The 19,285-nt window shown below is 43.9% G+C and overlaps 1 protein-coding gene across 2 annotated transcripts in view; it reads right to left on the bottom strand.

The window, feature by feature from the left end:
- Positions 1-19,285, bottom strand: part of LOC126013659 (contactin-4) — a 669,197-nt gene that overhangs the window by 21,654 nt on the left and 628,258 nt on the right. For both annotated transcript variants that reach the window (XM_049776827.1, XM_049776828.1), the window contains one exon: positions 518-693. In XM_049776827.1, coding sequence (XP_049632784.1) covers positions 518-693 — 176 coding nt within the window. The remainder of the gene's footprint in view (positions 1-517; positions 694-19,285) is intronic.

The raw sequence follows: 19,285 nt of genomic DNA, 5'->3' as shown, positions 1-19,285 counted from the left end.
TCTAAATACAATAGAAATGCCCCTAGGTTTCCAACCACTGGATCTGGTCAGAGCCCTGGGTAAACAAACCTGTGAGTTTTTTGGCTACACCCCAGAATGTTGCTCTGAGATTCTGGGTCTAAGGAGATCTATGGGGACAGTGTAAACTTCATAGCCCTTTATCCCTAATGGAATGGGCAATGCACTCAGGGCACTGTGCATGGACAGATGAAAAAAATCAGTTATGGACATGGTCATTTAATTCTGAATAGCTGAGTCCCCTACCCTCAGTGGTTCTAAGGCTGACCCCATCCTGCTGTTAGCACTTGTCACAGTGCCAGAGCTGACCTGACTAAGATGCCCCCTTGGCACTGTGGGATGTGAAGACAATAGCAGCAGTCATTAAAATTATGGACCTCTTGGGAACGAGGCATCATAAAGAACCTCTTGCTTCCTCCTTGGAAACCAGATGGCCAGGTTCTGTTCTGGGAAGTTCAGTGACCCCAGTGGCCCCTCGGGTATGGGTGTTAATACTTACCCCTCCAACTCTTTCGAAGTGGTCCCCATCTCTGTCAAAGTCTATCAGGTGGCCGTTGAAGAACCAAGTGAACACGATGTCCAAGGAGTGGTCATGGGTCACCTGGCAGGGCAGCACAATGCTCTCTCCCACTGTCACATCCATGCTGGACGGTGGTACCATCACCCGTGTTGGGTCTGGAGGGAAGGCAGAGCACATGGAAGTGAGTCCAGAGTGAGCATCAGAGGGAAGAGCAGAAAGCATGGAGTTGAGCATCGAGCTGGCAGAGATGAACATAGAGAGGATGAAGATAGGTGCAGAATGGACAAGGGTTAACACAGGGAGCAGATCCTCTCTCTGCTCTGATGTGAATAAATGATGTGAATAGCTTCTCGGAGAAGCTCTGCCCCATGCCAGCTAAAAGAAAGCAAAGGCTCTTGGTGAGAACTTTGGAGACTCAATGGGTCAGTGGGATGCACCCAAGCTTTGTAAACTTTGAAATGGCCCTTTAAAAGGATTTTCTCCCCAGGTACATTAGGATATTGAGTGTAAACAGGAAATTCATGTGAATTTGAAGTGTGAGGGGATTCAGGAATGTTGACGGAAGGAACCAAATCAAACCACCACCACCAAATCCCACTTACATTCATTATCCAAATAAAAACCCATTTCCATGTGGGTCTGACATGGTTGGCCCACATTTCCCCACTGGTTTTGTTTTCCATTGCAGTCAGCATGTCTGTCCAATCCTCTTTCTCTTCTACTTAACAGTAGGTATGTTTATATTGTGGCAATCTGAACATAGTTCTTTTGTGTTTCTAGTCTTACCATTTTGAAACTATTTGAGTCAACTTGATGATTGATATTGAAGTTCTGCCATGAACCCCACTGACAAGTGATATCCATGTATATTTTCTCTCTTTAGGTGACTAGCTCACCCTTCAAGTTCTAGTTGGAAATGGACGGAAAGGGTTTGCTTAGATGAGACATTTTATAAACTCCAAGTCTATTTATTTTCTCATTGCAAAGAGATTTTGTAACTGCTTTCATACTACATAGTGATTTGGGTTACACAGAAAGATCATTGACAGTCTGAAAAATTAAAGTCTGGGAATTGGAGGGATAGCAATAACAGAAAAGGTGCTTGCCTTGCATGCAGGCAACCGGGGTTCAATTCCTGGCACCCCATATGATGCCTTGACCTCCACCAGGAGTGATCTCTAGCAAAGTGCTAGGTATAAGTCCTGAGTATGGTCCAGAAACTTAGAAAAAAATTCTGAATTTAGTCACTTTCCAGAAGTTTCTGTGTACTAAACCCAACCTAATCAATCAAAGAAAGCAGCACAAAGAGAAAAATCAAAGCAAAAAAACAATAAAGAGCATCGATCAGTTCCCTCCCATATTCACAGGGCTGAGTTTCATGCTGTGGGCTATAGAGATATTTATCAAATGTTCTTTTTAGATCAAAATCTCAGTGAGGAATTCTGAAATATAGGAGACATTGGATGGGTTTTATTTGAAATAGCCCACACTAAAATCCCTCTTTAAAGGGAAGATTTCAAACAGCTCCTCTCTTTTTATCCAAGCATGCAAAGCAAACATCTCAGGTCAGGAGAGGAGAAATGAGTGTCCTTAAATAGGCTGTAAGCCATCAAGGGAATCTGCTGATCTCCAGAATGAAGCAAAGATGGTGGTGAAAGTGTGGAATGCTGGTGCCTTGTGGAGTGAGAGAAGCAAGGGGAAAGCACCCTAAGGTTTGTTTCAGGCATACATTGAAAACCAGCCCTCCTGAGACACTGACCATAGAAATATAAACCTCCACCCCTATACTTCTTAAAGGGAAAGTTGTTGAGAATGAACCCCTCAGGATCATCCTAAGCAAAAGTCTAGGAATAGATTGTGTTGACTTAACAGAGTGTGCATCATTTGAGGTTGGCTTTGGGGGTGGGGAGGGCACATGTGGTGGTGCTCTGGGGATAATCCCAGCTTAAGTGCCTTAAGTGCTCAGTGGTTTTTGGTAGTACTGGGAGACCATGTTGTACCAAGGATGAAACCCAGATTCCCAGATTTCTCACATGTATGCAAGTAGTCATGCATTCATCTCTTTCCAGTCCTTGCATCATTTCTGAATTTATTCTTCTCAATTATAAATGAAGATGGTAATAAATAATCCCTGCTAAAACTATATGTCTTTGTGTAGCATTTAGTGAGATGTTAGCCCATTGACAGTCCACAGAATTTAGGGATTTTTATTTTGTCTTCATTGGTTGTTTTCTTCCCCAACAAGGTGCTGGGTGTCACATGGGTACAGAGGATATAGAGGGCTCTATTGGAAGAGAAAGAGGTTATCATGCCCTGAGTTCTAGTGGCCAGTAAGTGCCTTCAGTTAACAGGTTCTTGGCAACAGAGACAATGGTTTTCTGCTCCCCCAAGACAGACCCTGAGGTTCTAATGATTTTGCTGCTCATTCATAAACCATCCAGAGACCAAAACTAAGGACATGATACAGCCTCTGTGCTCCTGATAGATTAGTGGACACTACTGGGCTGAAAGGGGATGAGGGTGGCTGTGGGGGTGGTGGGTTCAGGAGTCTTGTCCCTGCTGAGCAGTGAAGTGCTGTCTTAAGGGTGATGCCAGCACAGACCATTGGGTTGTAGCTTAATTAACCTAAATCACAGTACTTGCTCCAGCATCTACACATTCACTGGGAACAGCTGTAGGCCTATGATGTTTTTCTGGTCCCAAGCTCTCAACTCAAGCTGCTGATTGCAGATCTGTGGCCAACCTCAGTCTCCCAATGCAATGATATATCAGCAAGAGGATGCAGGCAGCTGCCCTTCATCACTAGCAGCCAGACTCATGTTTCCCACTGATTGGCATTTGATGTTCCAAGCAGACCTCCTCAGTTTGTGCACACAGGGGAACCTCAGGTGGGCCTGAGTTTTAGGAATATGGTGGCTCAGAATGCCTCCCAACCAAGGACTATGCTGGCACAGTTACCATGGCAACAATGGCTAATTCATAAAATCCTCACTTGTCACTGAATTCTGTTCCCTGCTCTGAAGTAGCAGGAATCAATGCAAAGTCAGTCAAGTACCGCATGCCCTGAAGAGGGCTCCTGGGGATGAACACAAATTAAACTGAGAGGTTCACAACCTCATTAGGACTTGGTTTTCTCCCATTGTAAGCTTGGTCAGGACTCTGTGTGGTGGTGTTGAGATGCTGCCACTGTTTACTTGATTAATTTTCTGAGATTTGAATAAGAACACTATACAAATAAACAGATGGCTGCTTCCAAACAAGATTGTCTCTCTGCCTATGGTTTTAATTCATCAAGATCAGGAAGAACCTCTGTTTGTATCTTGAGTCCTTCTGAAAAAGTCGTAGTGGCTATTGTTTTGCGGAGAATTCTCAAAGCAATTAGAGTCCATGCTGGGAATTGATGTCTACATTTGGATGCAATTATGTAGTAGAGATAAACAGGGTCAATAATGCCCCTCAACTTTCCTACTTTAGGTAGGGTCATGCTGACAAGGATAAATCCACAACTCTTAATCCACCTATGCTTAAAGTACATGTAACTTTTGCTATTATATATTTGTATAAATACAAATATACATACATATTGCCATTGTTTTTCAACTGCTTAACCTTTCTAGAGTAAAATTAATGGTGTTATTTTACTTTCTACCATTTTTCTATAATCTATAAAGAGCAGAAATAAAAATATATTTTGTTCTTACAATTATAATAATGGCTGCAAAGATGGGTAGAGCATAGGATGCTTGTGCTGCAATTGCCTGATCTGGATTAATGTGGCTGTAGACGACCCACCAGTAGTTATCCCTGAGCACAAAGCCAGGAGTAAGCCCTGAGTGCCGTTGGGTATGACCGCTCAGCAAAAACAAAAAAACAAACATAAGAACATACTGACCATGAGAGTTACTCATGAAATGAACCACTATGTGCATGATTCTATCAGCAGTTAGACCCATAAATTCTGACACTAGTCAATTTTGACCTGTTAATGCAAAAGCTTCTGGATTTAGGCATTTTACTTTTCTATGGTAAGGGCTGCATTTCAGAGGCTTCAAAGGGGACTTGGGGGCTTCTCTAGGTGATGCTTGGCTGACTGTGCCAGTGATTCCATGCTGGGGTCTGACTGTATGTGGCTCAGATGAAAACTCAACCCACCCAGCCTTGCCTGCCCAATTGGTCATTGGGCCAATGACCCCACCCCTACAAGCTGAGCCCTGGGTCCAGGCAGGATAGGGGCTCGTCCAGTCCATGTGTGTTATGAGAGCAAAGCATCAACCTCACTAGCTGGGATGGCCTCAGCCTGAAAGTAGGATTGTCTCAAATACAAGAAGTTCCAGTGCCAGGGAAGGGGACATCAAATTCTGATTTTCTCAGAGAGAGGTGGACTTGCTGCTATTTCTAGAAGTCTCTCTCTCTCTCTCTCTCTCTCTCTCTCTCTCTCTCTCTCTCTCTCTCTCTCTCTCTCTCTCTCTGCCATGTCCACTGCCCTCTCCCATGTGACGCCAGGCATAGAACACATATGACTGTCTGTACATATTCATTCTCAGAATATTTTCAGATGCTCTTGATCCACTTTGCTCAGCATCACTGTTCCAACCCCTCCTCAGCATCCTCTTCACCCCCACTTGCCCTCTTCTCAGCCCAATCCACTGCCTTATGCTTGGTCAGGCTGCCAGACTGAAAAGGGAAGAGACTGGGACAGGAATTTGGGCTGTAAGGATTTAAAATGTACAGTTTTTATTTATTATTTATTTATTTACTTTTTTTCACCGCACCCAGCAGTGCTCTGACTGCACTCAGGAATCATTCCTGGCAGGCTCAGGAGACCAGGTCTCCTCAGGCTCTGGGGATCAAACCCAAGTGACTTACAGGCAAACCAATCTATACGATCTCTCTAGCTCCTAAAATGTAAAATTTTCTTTTTTCTTTTTGGTTTTTGGGTCACACCCGGCAGTGCTCAGGGGTTACTCCTGGCTCAAAGCTCAGAAATCACCCCTGGAAGGCACAGGGGACCATATGGGATGCCGGGATTCGAACCACCATCCTTCTGCATGAAAGGCAAACACCTTACCTCTGTGCTATCTCTTCGGCCCAAATGTACAATTTTTTAAGGGACACAGAACAATCAATAAAATAAGAGGGATTTGGAGTAGGGCTCACTTAGCTGATGGGCATATTTTGCACTGGGAGACCCAATTTGATGTCCAGTACTGCAAAAATCCCTCAAGAACTGCTGTGAAAGACCCTGAAAGAAAGATGTGTGATCCCTAAGATAACATATATAAAGAGATGCCTAACTCTAAGTCTAAAGATGTTAAGATAGAAGTTGAATCTTTCCAGGTAGTCTGGTACTGGTGGTGGAGGGTTGTCATCAGAATGGGCTAGACAGATTTTCCCCTTTCTGCCTGAAGACACAGCAGCCCGCAGTCATTCCTGACAATCTCCACCAGAAACAACCCAGCTCCACAACTGAACCTTATCAAACTGCCTAGCCATCAAATTGTTTCATATCCTATAGATCTTGGATTGTGCAGCCACATATGTGGTCATACGACACAAATTTATAGTAGTCACAGTCCAGTTGGATTATAGCAAATATAATTTGAAAGTTACATAGAATCCTACCAAGCTCAGTGACCCTAAACAAACAAAAGCAAATAATAGAAGAAAATGACAGTCATGTCTACATTAGGCCTACTCCATAGACTTTAGTTGAGAGAGATATATACCAGACCATGAAAAACTAAGGGTACACAAGCCATGCTGCTGAAAACTGGCAATATTGGAGGGGAGGGCAAGCCAAGTCCCTGCCCTGCTAAAGCCTGTTGTACCCATCACCCACAACAGCCATTTCACTAATGGCCCTGCTTCACCACTCATCTATGGCTCTCTGCAGAAACACCAATCTGACCAAAACTCCAGGTATGCCAGTATTTGGGCTAGTATCACTAATGCACTCTCCTCCTCATTTCCCACCTCTTCTTTTTCATACTTCCTGAAGGCCTGGCAACTGAAAACACACCCCACAAAGGCTGCAGTCTTAGCAGCAGTACTTGGAATTCCTGGACCACACATGAGACCTCATTCATCGATGTGTGACAACTCCAATTGTTTTTTTTATATTGTCATCCCAGTAGGAACACACTACTTAGATGCCAATATATATCTGAAGTCATCTAATGTTCAGAAACAAAAGAGCTAACAAAATAAATAATCAGCACAAGAGCTTACTAAACCTTCTGACACAAATTTTCTTGCTGCTGTACTATTTCTTCTTTTTTTTCTTGTGTCTTCTTCTTTTTTAACAATTTCACTTCCACTTACCTGGAAAAAATGTATTATGATCAGCTATGTTAACTATATGATAATCAGTCTTAAAATAATGTAATTTATATTTAAAAATAGCAAAAAAAAAAACCCACAGAAGGCTCAACTAACACCAACCAAACTAATAAATCCTTAGACAGTTACTTTAATAACACCATAGAGAGATGTAACAATTATCAAAAATGCACTATTATTAATATAATTTTGTTGTTGTTGTTGTTACTGTTTGTGGGCTATACCTGGCGGCATTCAGGTGTGACTCCTGGCTGTGCACTCAGAAATTACTACTGGCAGGCTCTGGGAACTATTTGAGATGCTGGGTATCAAACCCAGGTTAGCTATGTGCCTGATATGTGTTTTGATAATTCCATTTGTCTTTGTGTTGTAACAAACAATATGAAGTAAATATGTTTGCATCTGTATGGTGGCAGGTTGGGGTGGTGACTGGGAAACTGGTGCATTGGAGGTAGGAATGTCACTCTGCCAGATGGATTGGTGTTAGAACTTCTAATGTCCCAAACAACTGTAGTTTGAACAACTTGATAAATCATAGTGTTACAGTTAAAAAAAAACAATACAGAAGGAGGTCTATCTACATTTAGAGGAAAAATGAATACTGAAAAGGTGCCAGCTTACTAAAACTGGACCACGAAGTGGCTAGTTTCACACTGTGGTGGAAATGAGGGACACCAACTCAGTCCATGCATGTTGCCAAAGTAAGGTCCAGGTCAGGGGCACAGAGGACACTCACCTTCCCTCAGGACCAGTCTATTTTCTCAGTGTTTTCCTGTAAGCCCTTAAGTCTGTGCATTAAAGCAGTACCTAACACATACTAACATGGTTTCAGTCTATTCAACAGCACCACTACCCAGCTCCCAGGTCCTTTCTGCAATTAGCAGAGCTCTAGGAAAGGGTGTTAGGAAGAAGATTTTCCTTGAGAAATGCTGCTTGATGAAGGGCCATTTCAAAAGGTTCACTCCTGGGCTCTTCAGATCATGGATTCTCTTCTTTGTTCCAAGGTTGTGGCAGTCTGATGGGGTAGTACTCCCTGCTGTCATTTCCGTTGGAAAAGGCATAGTAGGAGCAAAATTGCATTTCTGTAAATTTCCTGCCCTATTGCATTGACACATAGCCCTTGAGATTGTGAGAGGAATTTGGGGTCAAGCCCACCTGGGAACAAATTCAGGAGTCTCACCCTGAGTCATGCCCATGTCTTGAAGTGAGATATAGATGTCTGTATTCAAGGGTTACAGTCCTTCAATCCCACAATACCCTGGCAAGGATCTGAGAACCAGGACCTCACTTTTGACATAGGCAGCTGTGACCAGCCTCATGGTGTAAAAAATACTCAGAGGCTATCATCACGTTAGTGATACTGTGCCCATTTATCTCCATACTGGAGACAGGACTATGCTTGGACATTTTTTGTGCATTTTCTCTTTGGGACATTTGCTAGTCACGAAGTTAGCTTTCTTTCTATTGTGTGGCAAAACCTGTGAATTGAGAATTTACATTACAAATTACAACATTAAAATATGGATTCATTCTCTGGAATTCGTTTTCTTCTGTTAACACAATGGAATGGAAACTTGGCATTGCTGTAGGAAAAGGAAAAGGGTGAGCAGCAGAAGGAAACCACCTGTGGCTTTAACTTGGTTGATAGAAAGGAAATCTATCCTGCGTGGGGGACGGACCTCACAAAGTCACAGCTGAAATGCTTATGGGTCCTGGTTTCTTTTTTTTTGGGGGGGGTCACCAGGCTTGGGGAACCATATGGGATGCCGGGACTCAAACCACCATCCTTCTGCATTCGAGGCAAACGCTCTACCTCCATGCTATCTCTCCAGCCCCAGGGTCCTGGTTTCTATGGATTCATGGTGTTGACACAGATCTCAGATCTGACTGATGATACAGTTAAGCCACAGCTTAACCTGATCTCGTGGGACACTAGCACTGTTAGTAGTGATCCCCTGACATATCTGCTTCTGGATTATTCTCTGGGCCTGTGGAGGAGTCTCACAGCAGGGCTGGGTGCTTGGCCAGTGGTCCCACACCAGCCCATGGGTTGCTAAGTACAAGTTCTTGGGTTTGGTATCTGCTGTGAACCCTGTGGTGTCTGCAGCCCCAGTATGATGGTCAGGCACCATCATGGCTATGTCATCCAGATGTTCTTGACAGAGACCACAGCTGTCCAGATTTTTTTTCCCATCCATGTAGGTGATGGTTTTCTGTAAAGCCACACTCTTCTGCTCTTATTTCACTGGGCATACAATATTGCATGGCTACGCCCTGCATTGAAAGTGGTGGTTTCTTAGCTTTGGTTTTTCCAGGGAAGGTTGTATTCTGAGGCAAATGTTTTTTAATTAGAATCAAAAGTTACCTCCTCCTTGTCTTTGTGTTTTGAAAAGAATTGATTTAAATAGACTATTGGAAACAACTGTCCTTATTGACAAAGTAAATGAATTGCATCTCCAAGTCAATGTATACTTAAAATTATGCCTGTTCTTGGATTGATGAAAGATGATAATAATATATGGGGCCACAAATTGAAGAAATATTTTCATCAGATGGGATGAGAATTCTTTCTGTTTGAGGTGGAACATCAGGCCCGGGCTTTTAGTGGCTCCATGCAACTCTTGCTATGATTCTGGCTAATGGATCCTAAAGATACCCATGATCTGGCTGAGAAGACATGCACAGGGATGAGAGTCTGCTTTTCATGCAAGTGGCCCCAGTTACTTCCCAGCACCAATCCCCAGCCCTGTGTGTAGCTCTAAAACCAAAAGAAAAAAAAAAGTCCCATTAGCTTAATAGTGAAGATCAGTGCTAATTAGAGAAATAGGTTTATTACAAAGTGCAGGGCAACATGAGGCAGGAGAACATTTACCTGACCTATCAGAGAAAGTATGGACCACCCAAGGGCAATGATGGTACAGCCCACACTGGACTTTCCCAGATCCTGGCCTGCAATGGGCCTGGGATAGGGGACACTACGCAACAGCAGGTGGCGCTGATAGCTCAGAGAAGCAGCAAGTGTATCTCCCTCTCAGCCCTTCTGGGCGGGTCCCTCCACAACTGACACTGCTTTAGACCCAGTAGCTCAGGGATGGGGCTTGCTCTTCTGCTCCTAGAGTACTTGAAGGATGTTTGTATATTTGTGTGGCGGTTGCTCACCCCAGAGGGTAAGATCATTGCTCTGGACTTCCTTTATTTGGTGCAGGAAAGAAAGATCCAGAAGCAGATACCTGGGCAGGCACACGTAGGCTGTGAGCAGGGGCTGGTCTGCAGCTGAAGGGGAACCTGTCAGTATGGATGATAGCTCTGGGGCCCAGAAGTAGCTGAAGCCCCCTTGGCTCTGGGCAGGCAGGACAGAATAAGGGTGAGTTCAGCAAACCAAGGAAACACCTTGTGGGGGTGGTAATTAGCCGAAAAGGCAGGAGCAAGGTCTGGGGGGTGGGGGGGACGGGACTATTGATGGCTCTTCATGGGGAAGAGCACTGCAGAGGGAGCATTCATGTACAGGAAGGGCAGGTCCTTGCACATTAGTCCAATCTGCCCACTCAACTGAAACTGACCAGATTTGCTGACCTACAGAGAAAAAAAAAAATCAATGGTGGGTCAGAGAAGCAGAGACAACTTAATTGAGTTTGTTTTCAGAAAGGCAGCTGCAGGTCACATGCATTTTCACTTGGGTACAGGAGACAAAAACCCAAAGATACATCAAAGCATTTAAAACTTTGATCTAATACAGGTAACGGATCGTGTTTGGGGGCGGGTGAAATCTGAAGGCAGAGGAAGGGAGACAGGGGAGAGGAGACAGAGGACATAGAATAAGAGAAAAAAAAGTCTTAGGCAGAGGGAGTGAGCCTTATCAGTCCTTCCCAGACACCAAAGAACTGAGCAGACAGATTCCATGGACATGAATGAAGAGAGCAGAGGGCTCAAGGCAGTGAAAGGGCAAGACAATGGGAAGCATGCACTGCTGTGTTTTTTAGGATGTCACATTGAAAACCGTTTGCTGGAAGGATCCATTTTCAGATACAGATGAGGCTTCATTGGCCCATCAATGACCACAGGAAATATGCATCTCACTACTCCTTCATATCTCCCAGGGATCTGGAACTCCAGGGCCAGAATCTCTGATGGCTTGTATAGTCCTCTCTGTGATCCTGTTCTTTACAGGATAGTCACAAGAATCACTAAGCTCTAATCCTGTACCAGAAGGTTCAAAAATAGTCAGCATTAGAGATTGGTCAGCTACTTCAGAAAAGAGCCAAGCCACGGACCATGTTTGGGCAAGGCCATGGTTACTTAGAAAAAAATAAAACAAATCACTTCCTCACCCAGAAATCTTTCAGCTAAATTGAGACAAAAATTCACATAGATGTATATCATATATGGCTGCACATATACATCGGAGTGTGTTCCAATGTCCCTTAATACACATATCCATGTGTTAGATAGCCATATCCTGCATTATCCTCTGGTCCTAGTAGCTGGCGGGTGCAGGGAACAGAATTCCTTAGAAAAAAAACATGCCAATGTTATCTGAGGATTTATGCCCAGTACTCAGGTGGTCTTGAGAAACTACAGAACAAAAGAGTAAATAGTGTTGTGCAAACTTGCAGCATCAAATAGATCCATACTCAGCATGGTAGCCAAGAAAGGTTCATCCATCCATTCATTCCTCCATCACAGAAGATACAATCCATGAGGTCTATGGTCTTTTTTGCTTAGAGCTCATCCCTATGACCCACACCACCTCCACAGGTGCTCTTTTCTCCATTCTTACAGCTCCCCTGAACCTTCAAAGGATTCCTTCCGGCTGCTTTTGCATGAAACAGAGACTACAAGTGCAGAGAGTCTTTTTTCCTGCTATTTTCCCCAGGCTGCAATGTTCACTGGCCAGTACAGCAACTAAGGGGACCCATGGATTCTCCCAGGGTATAGTTTTCACACATAGAACATGGAGGACATGGGACATGAAGACTATCCCAGGGTGGTAGCACCCATACAATGTAGAGATGCAAACCTAGGCTTGGAGCTCATTTCCCAGATGGTACCTGTGCCTCACTCCTAAGGGAGAACAAGACCTTTCAGTGATGGATGCCCTGATGCTGACATCGGCTTTGTTAAAATATCAGCTCAAAGATATGAGGTTCCATTCATACCACAGAAACCTCATTTTCAGACAGGCTGCAGCATTCAGCATTCAAACATGTGAACTCCAAAGCCCATTTGACATCCCTGAGCTGCAGCTTCCTGTATATAATTTTATTTTATTTTATTTTTTTTTTACAAATTTAGCTTTTTATTAGTTTCTTTTTTAATATTACTTTGAGCACTGTGGTTACAAAATTGTTCATTGTTATGTTTCATCAAACAATGTACACCATCTTTCACCAGTGCACTCTTCCCATAACTGATGTCTCCTGTTTCCCTCCCTCACCCCACCTCCTGCTTGTCTCTAGGGCAGACAATTTTATTTTATTTTATTTTATTCTTGTTTTTGAGTCATCTCCAGTAAAACTCAGGAGCCATTTGTGTCTCTGCTTGGGGCTGACTCACGAGAGGTGCTGGGGAAGCATGTGCTTTTGAGATTGAACTTGGGCTTCCTGCATGCAAAGCAGTTACTCCAACCAAAGGAAATATCATTTAGCCTTAAAAGGCTGTTTAAATGGGGTGGAGTGGTAGCGCAGCAGTAGGGCACTTGCCTTGCATGCGGCTGACCCAGGACAGACCTCGGTTTGATACTTGGCATCCCATATGGTCCCCCAATTTGTAAGTGATGGTATATCTGTCATCTTCAGATAATGACGAAACTCAAACTGAGTTAATGGGTCTCAACCATAAAGTGCCACCCAACTGTGAAATACTACTATTACTGTTTCTACTAATGCTGAAGATTTGCTGGTAGAGAAAGAGAGAAAAAATGACACTTAAATTTTGAGGGTAAGAAGGGGATGACATTCTAGGGGGAAGTACCCAGTAGAGTAAGTCAGAATTTCATGGCATTTGTTGACTGCTTCCTATAAGCTAGTAAAAACGACAGAGTTATTTTCAAAATCAACATGAATGCTCAAGTATAGTGGTTTGAATGTCAGACTCCATCAGCCGGAAGTCTGATCTGAGGACAATATGGACTCAAACCCACCCACACTGTCCCGGTTTCTTCTATGCACTGCATCATATTGATCCCTAAAGGGAAGGAGGCCACTGGAAGATCAGCCACCTATCATGGCAAAGGGGTGGTACATTTCATCAGAATCCCTGAGGTCCTGGTTAAAAAGTGATGTAGCAGGAATAGTGGAAAGGAAGCATTGAAGCACAGGGATGAAAAGGAGACCAGAATCTCCTAATCACGTGGGCTGCCGCCTATTCTCCCAGGCCCAGTAGAAGGTCCCTCAGTTCATGTTTTAAGGTATTGTTTTCAAGAGAACTTGAAGGTGTACTTTAGGGACCTCTGTTATAGTGCCCATCTTAACTAAATGGAGAAACTGCAGGGAATTCTACCCTTCTGTTTTATGATTATCTGGTACATCATTGATCTGAGGAGAAGAGCAGCTACTACCTTGTTCTGGAAATTCTGGGGACAGGCACATGCTGTTGTCAGTATGATGGCCATCCCTGACACTGGGCACAGGATCATCTCTGTCCCTATGTAGATCATGTGCTGGCCTAATACCTACCGTATTTTCCAGCATATGAGACGACTTTTGAAACAAAAAAAAGTCAACCAAAAATTGGGGGTCGTCTTATACGCCGAGTATATCCTGACAAATGTTTCAATATGCCGCTAAACGAAACAAACAAACAAAAAAAATCAGGCCTCAGAGTTTCCAAATCTCTTTCTTGGGGGCTCCCAAACAGTACTCAGGAGATCTGGGGGCCACTTCTGGCAAAACCCAGCTAACTGTGTTGGTGGTTCAGTGCTGCGGTCCGAGGATGGGGTGTTGTCTGGTTCATGCAGTGGGAGAGATTAACTGACGTCACCAGGGAATTGCCAGAAAAGATGCCTATGATAAGGAACCAATCACTGTAAGGCTGCCGGACCGCCTCTCTAACTCAGCCAATCCAAGCAGGCTTTTTATGCATGCAAATTAGACAATGTTCTGGACCTGAATCTACACTGTAAAAAGCCTGCTCAGTTTGGCCAGAGTCAGAGAGGAAGTCTATTACAGTATAAACTTTGAACCTTTGCTTGTTGTGATTGGCTCACTGTGGTACATACAGTTGCAGCACAGGAACATTCTGTCTGATACAGTAGATATAGGCCTAAACCTATGTTTTAACTGCAAAATTAGGGGGTCATCTTATATGCTGGAAAATACGGTACATTTTAAGACTTTGCTAAAGCAGGTGTATGTCAAGTGTGGACACCGCCATTCTTGGTGGATACTTTCTCTACCCATCACTCCTGGCTCAGTGGACATGCTGTCAAATGAATGCTGGCAACTAAACCCCTCACCCCAGCCTGTGGTACAGGCATCAAGTCTATCTCTATTTAATAGCAATAGGCATGAGACTTCTTGAGAAGGCACTAAATACATTCCCCTGTGCTACCCACCATATTAGTGAGAGAAAGTAGGGCCTCCATCCCAGGTTTTAGGCTGCAAAGCCCTGTGAGCTGCTGAATGCCATGGTGGAAAACATAACTCATGGCTCATCTTAGTTCACTGTGGCTGTCAGAGCAAAGGACAGAATAAGATTTGCCTGATTCTCTTGATTCTGATGAATGTGATATGATGAATTGGAACTATAGGAACCAGCAAGAAGAAGAAGAAGCCAGAGTAGGGCTCAGAGAGTGTAATGGGTCTGATGACAAAGCAGCAGTATGGGCTCCAGGGTGGAGGCTGAGAATCCTGTAGACTTACTCTCAAGTTCACAGTGGCCAAGCTGTTTTAGGAAACCAGCCTCATCCAGAGGAGCCAAAGGAGGTGAGTTAGAAACATTTTCAAAAGAATGGAAAGTGAAGTGTTTCCCATACTATGGAAAACTGGACATTCTACAGGACACTGTACCTGAGAGACTAGAAGTATAGTCAATGGAGTCAGTCTTCTTGAGTTTTTATTATAATTTAACCAATCATTAAATCTCTTCATTTCTAAGTGCCTCAGTTTCTCCAAAGTGAATGGAGAACATTACAAGACATACTTCACTCTTGAGTATGGGTGAATCCAGTCAGAAAGCAGTCGGCTATTACCAAAGTTGCAGCAGAAACAAAGCTGTCTCCATGTTGTATACAAGTAAGTATTCATTTCTTTACTGTGGCCCCCTGTGTACACCTCCATGTTTTTTTGGAAACTTTAAAGATAAAGATTCAGAATAAAGCCAGAGACCTGCGCTGAGCAGAACCCATTGTGTGGCTGGTCACACTCTGCTGGACATGGGAGGCGACTTCAACACACAGCTGTGGTAGAGAAATTATGCTCTGGAGTCAGAAATAGCAGGATGCAGATGGTGTCAACTGTACACTGACTAACTGCCTGACTGGAGAGGTGATCTGACTTATAAACCTGTCAGCTTGTGGGACATGTAATTAATTTTTCATGGCTGTACTTCCTATGACAAGACCATTTTAAGTGCTTGATACAAGTTAGCTATGATTATAATCACCATCAGTCACTCTCATCATCAGTGCTGTCATCGTTACAAAAGTCACCATCATCATCAGCCTCACTATAGTCACCAGGAGTAGCAGGAACAGTATCACCTTCATCACCACCATCATCTTCATCAGCACTCCTGTCATAGTCATTAACGCTGCTACCTTCGTCACTGCTATTAGTATCAACACCAGTACCACTATGGCCATCACGTTTGCTACCACCATCATTACAACCATCACCATCATCAGGAGCAGCACCAGCATGGTGATCATCATTACCATCATTATCAGGTCATCATTGCCACCCCCATCACTGCCATCATCATTGTAATCATTGTCACCATCAGTAGGAGTAATAATGCCATACCATCTTCACCATAATCATTAGCACCTGAAGCACCATATCATCATCATCATCATCATCATCATCATCATCATCACTACCACCATCCTTGTTATCACCATTGCTGTCATCTCTTGAATCATCATTAGCAGTAACTCTAGCAGCAGAACCATCACCACCATCATTGCTGTCATACAACACATCACAGCAGCAATATAATTCACATCACTACTGTCATCATCACTGTTATCATATCTTCATCTCCATCTTCATAGTAGCAATAGAAGCACAACCACCACAACCAGCAGCAGCATCATTAGCATGAGCACCATATGTCACTGTCAAATCACCACTGCCAAGTACATTTGTGCTTGGGGCCGAGTGTTGAACAGGAAACTTACTTTCCAAGTAAAACTGGTTTCTCAAATAAGCAAATATCAGGGAGGGGAAGACAAAAATTTAGTAAGAGACAGGGGCTGGAGTGGTAACACAGGGCGCTTGCCTTGCACATAGCTGACCTAGTACAAACCTTGGTTCAAAGCCCAGCATCCCATTTGGTCCCCCAAGCCAGGAGTGATTTCTTAGTGTAGAGCTAGAAGTAACCCCTGAGCATCATCAGGTGTGGCCCCAAAACAAAAAAAAATCAGCAACAGACAAACATTTATATTCATTTTGAGCAAAATCCTCTGGGTCTTTTAAGTTCCCACAAAAACTGCCTAAGCTTTACATGGAAGCAAAAGAGGGAACAAAACTGTCAGCTACTAAATATGATAACAGATGCTCAGAACAATTTGCTGCTAGTGGAAGTATCATAAAGAAATTATCATTGTACAGAGACATTTCCTTGCCAGAACAGAGTACAAACACCCAGATAAATAGCACAGGTGTCTGTCTGCTCATATGCCAGGGCAACACACCAAGTTTGCATCTGATCCCTGGAATGACATCGAGTCTGGATTATCATGCTTGTTATATCCACATTCCAGGACCCCCATTAACTCTCTGGACATCAGCAAGCACTGTGAAAAATGCTGAAGACAGGACAATATGACCCTGAGCTGAGAAGATTAATAACCGGTGAATAACTAAACCAGCTCACTGATAGTTTTCCATGCTGATTTCTACACCCATCTTAATGGATTATTTGAGTAGTTTATGGGGCATAGCCAAAAATACATTTAAGTGGGGGACATGAAAGTTCTGAGCAAAACAGAGCTCAGTGCTAAGCTTTACAACATGCCTCTTTTTAAAGCCGTATATCCCTCCTCTTCTATTTTTCAATTCTCCAGAGGAAGGAATCACACAAGGCCTCAGACCTGCTTTTGAAAGCCTCTGCAGAAATTTCTCACAGCCTGCACCAAGGAGAATGCTCTGCTTTAGAAGAGGAGGTGGGGAGGGAGGCAGGGAGAGTGTCAGAGGAGACCTTCTATGCAGTAGAACCTGGATTTGAAGCCACAGGGAGAGCTGGCTCCAGTGCAGATGGCCAGTGAGCAGACGCTCAGCAGGAACCCCTAGGGTTTTGTGACCAGGGCCACACATGTCTGCCTTTCCTTCACAGAAGTGCCTCCTAGGCACTCCTAGGCAGTTTGAGAGAGCTGGAGAAAGCGATTACAGAGCTTAGCTCTCACAGTGCTCTCTGCCAAGGAGAACTGGTCAAGAAGGATAGGATAGGATAGGATAGGATAGGATAGGATAGGATAGGATAGGATAGGATAGGATAGGATAGGATAGGATAGGATAGGATAGGATAGGATAGCATAGCATAGCATAGCATAGCATAGCATAGCATAGCATTGTATAGCATAGCATAGGATAGCATAGCATAGGATAGCATAGGATAAAAAGCAAAAAGTGACCTAAATATGCCATAATTATATGTCAAACACTGTGCTTGTTTCCTCCCAGAAAGCTTGGTGTTTCCACCTCCTCATGCAAGCCCAGAACACAGGAAGTAATAGGGTGCTGTCTGAATCATCAGCCCAGCAGAATGATGAGAAACCAGTGGAGGCTGGTGGTAAAGGAGAGGCAGAAAGAAGCCCAGGATCCTCAGTTGGCCTCGCAGGATGCAAGAGGCAGGCACTGATTAATCAAGAATCACCAAGATATAGGCTGTGGCTGCAGAAAGCATTGCAATTTGGGGGTGCAGCTTTTGGAGAATGCCACTGCGAGCCTTGTGTGTTTCCAACAACTCTTCCCTGTCTAGGTCCTCAGGAACTTTGCCTCCTGGTGAGTGACAGGGAGAGGGGTGTCACTAGAAAGGTGCAGGGAGCAGCTGGGACATAGAAATCAAAGAACAAAAGGAACGTTGTTTCCTTATTGGGAAACCACTGCAAGACATGGTTTCAGAGCTCGTGTGACAGAGAAAGAGTAAGCCAGGGTGAGCAGGAAAGCAGTTGTGATATCCAATTAGGAGCAGACATACCTAGAATTCCAAAAATTTTGGCACTTCGTCTGGGTATTTTATTGCTGATATCTGAATGTAGTGAAAATTTGGGGGACTTAATTCTTGAATCTGAGTTAGAAGTACACAGAAACATGGAGACAGATGCAGAGAGCAGAGAGATCATAAAGATGTCCCCAAAAGAAATGATTGTGGAGTTCTGTCCCCTTGATGGCGAACCTATGGCACGCGTGCCAGCGGTGGCACATGGCCTTGCAGCTGGCACGCAGGAAGTTCCACAAATGAGGCACAGCGGGAGGCGAGTGTGCCAGTGTCTGCTTTACAGCTCACCTGGCAACAGGGCCGGACTGGCCCGGGGGGACCGGGCTTTGTGCGGCAGTTTGGGCACTCGGGCTCAAAAAGGTTAGCCATCTCTGGTAGGCTGTTAGGTACAGCAGTTATGCCTATGTGAGGGAATGTGGACCTAACCTTTGACCATGTCCAGGTTATTTCTAGGATCCTGTGCAAGGAGCAGAAAGGCAGGCAGCAGTGAGGGGGGCTAAAGGGGGGAGGGGAAGGAGGAGGGGGGATGGGAAGAGGGAGAAGGAGGAGGAGGAGGAGGAATCTGCAATAGAGGCAGGCAGTGGGAGGCCATGAGAGAAATTGGGGACATTGGTGATATGCACTGGTGAAGGGATGAGTGTTGGGCATTATATGACTAAAATTCAATTATGAACAACATTGTAACTATATCTCATGCTATTCAATTAAAATTTATTTTAAAAAAAAGAATGTCTTTTAAGGATTAGACTTGGAAAAATTAAATATAATTTGTATCAGAAAAACAAAGTTAAAGTACTTTGATTATACTAATAGCATAAAGGGGAAATAAAGCATTTTTATTTTATATAGTAATCTTTAATTCCAACAAAAAAACTCACAAACAAATGAAAAATGTCCCCCACCTGCATCATGCCCCTGTGATTTTCTCTGAGTGGCTCAGTCCCAGCTCAACCACAGTCAACACAGAAGATATAGATGCATTCCCTGCTTCTCCTCTGAGACTGTCCCTACATACAGGCCATGTTGTGT

Source organism: Suncus etruscus, chromosome 7 (genome assembly GCF_024139225.1).
Source record: "Suncus etruscus isolate mSunEtr1 chromosome 7, mSunEtr1.pri.cur, whole genome shotgun sequence".
Classification (NCBI taxonomy): Eukaryota; Metazoa; Chordata; class Mammalia; order Eulipotyphla; family Soricidae; genus Suncus; species Suncus etruscus.
The sequence above is the reverse complement of the archived record's forward strand: the minus strand, read 5'-3'. Positions and strand labels throughout refer to the sequence as shown.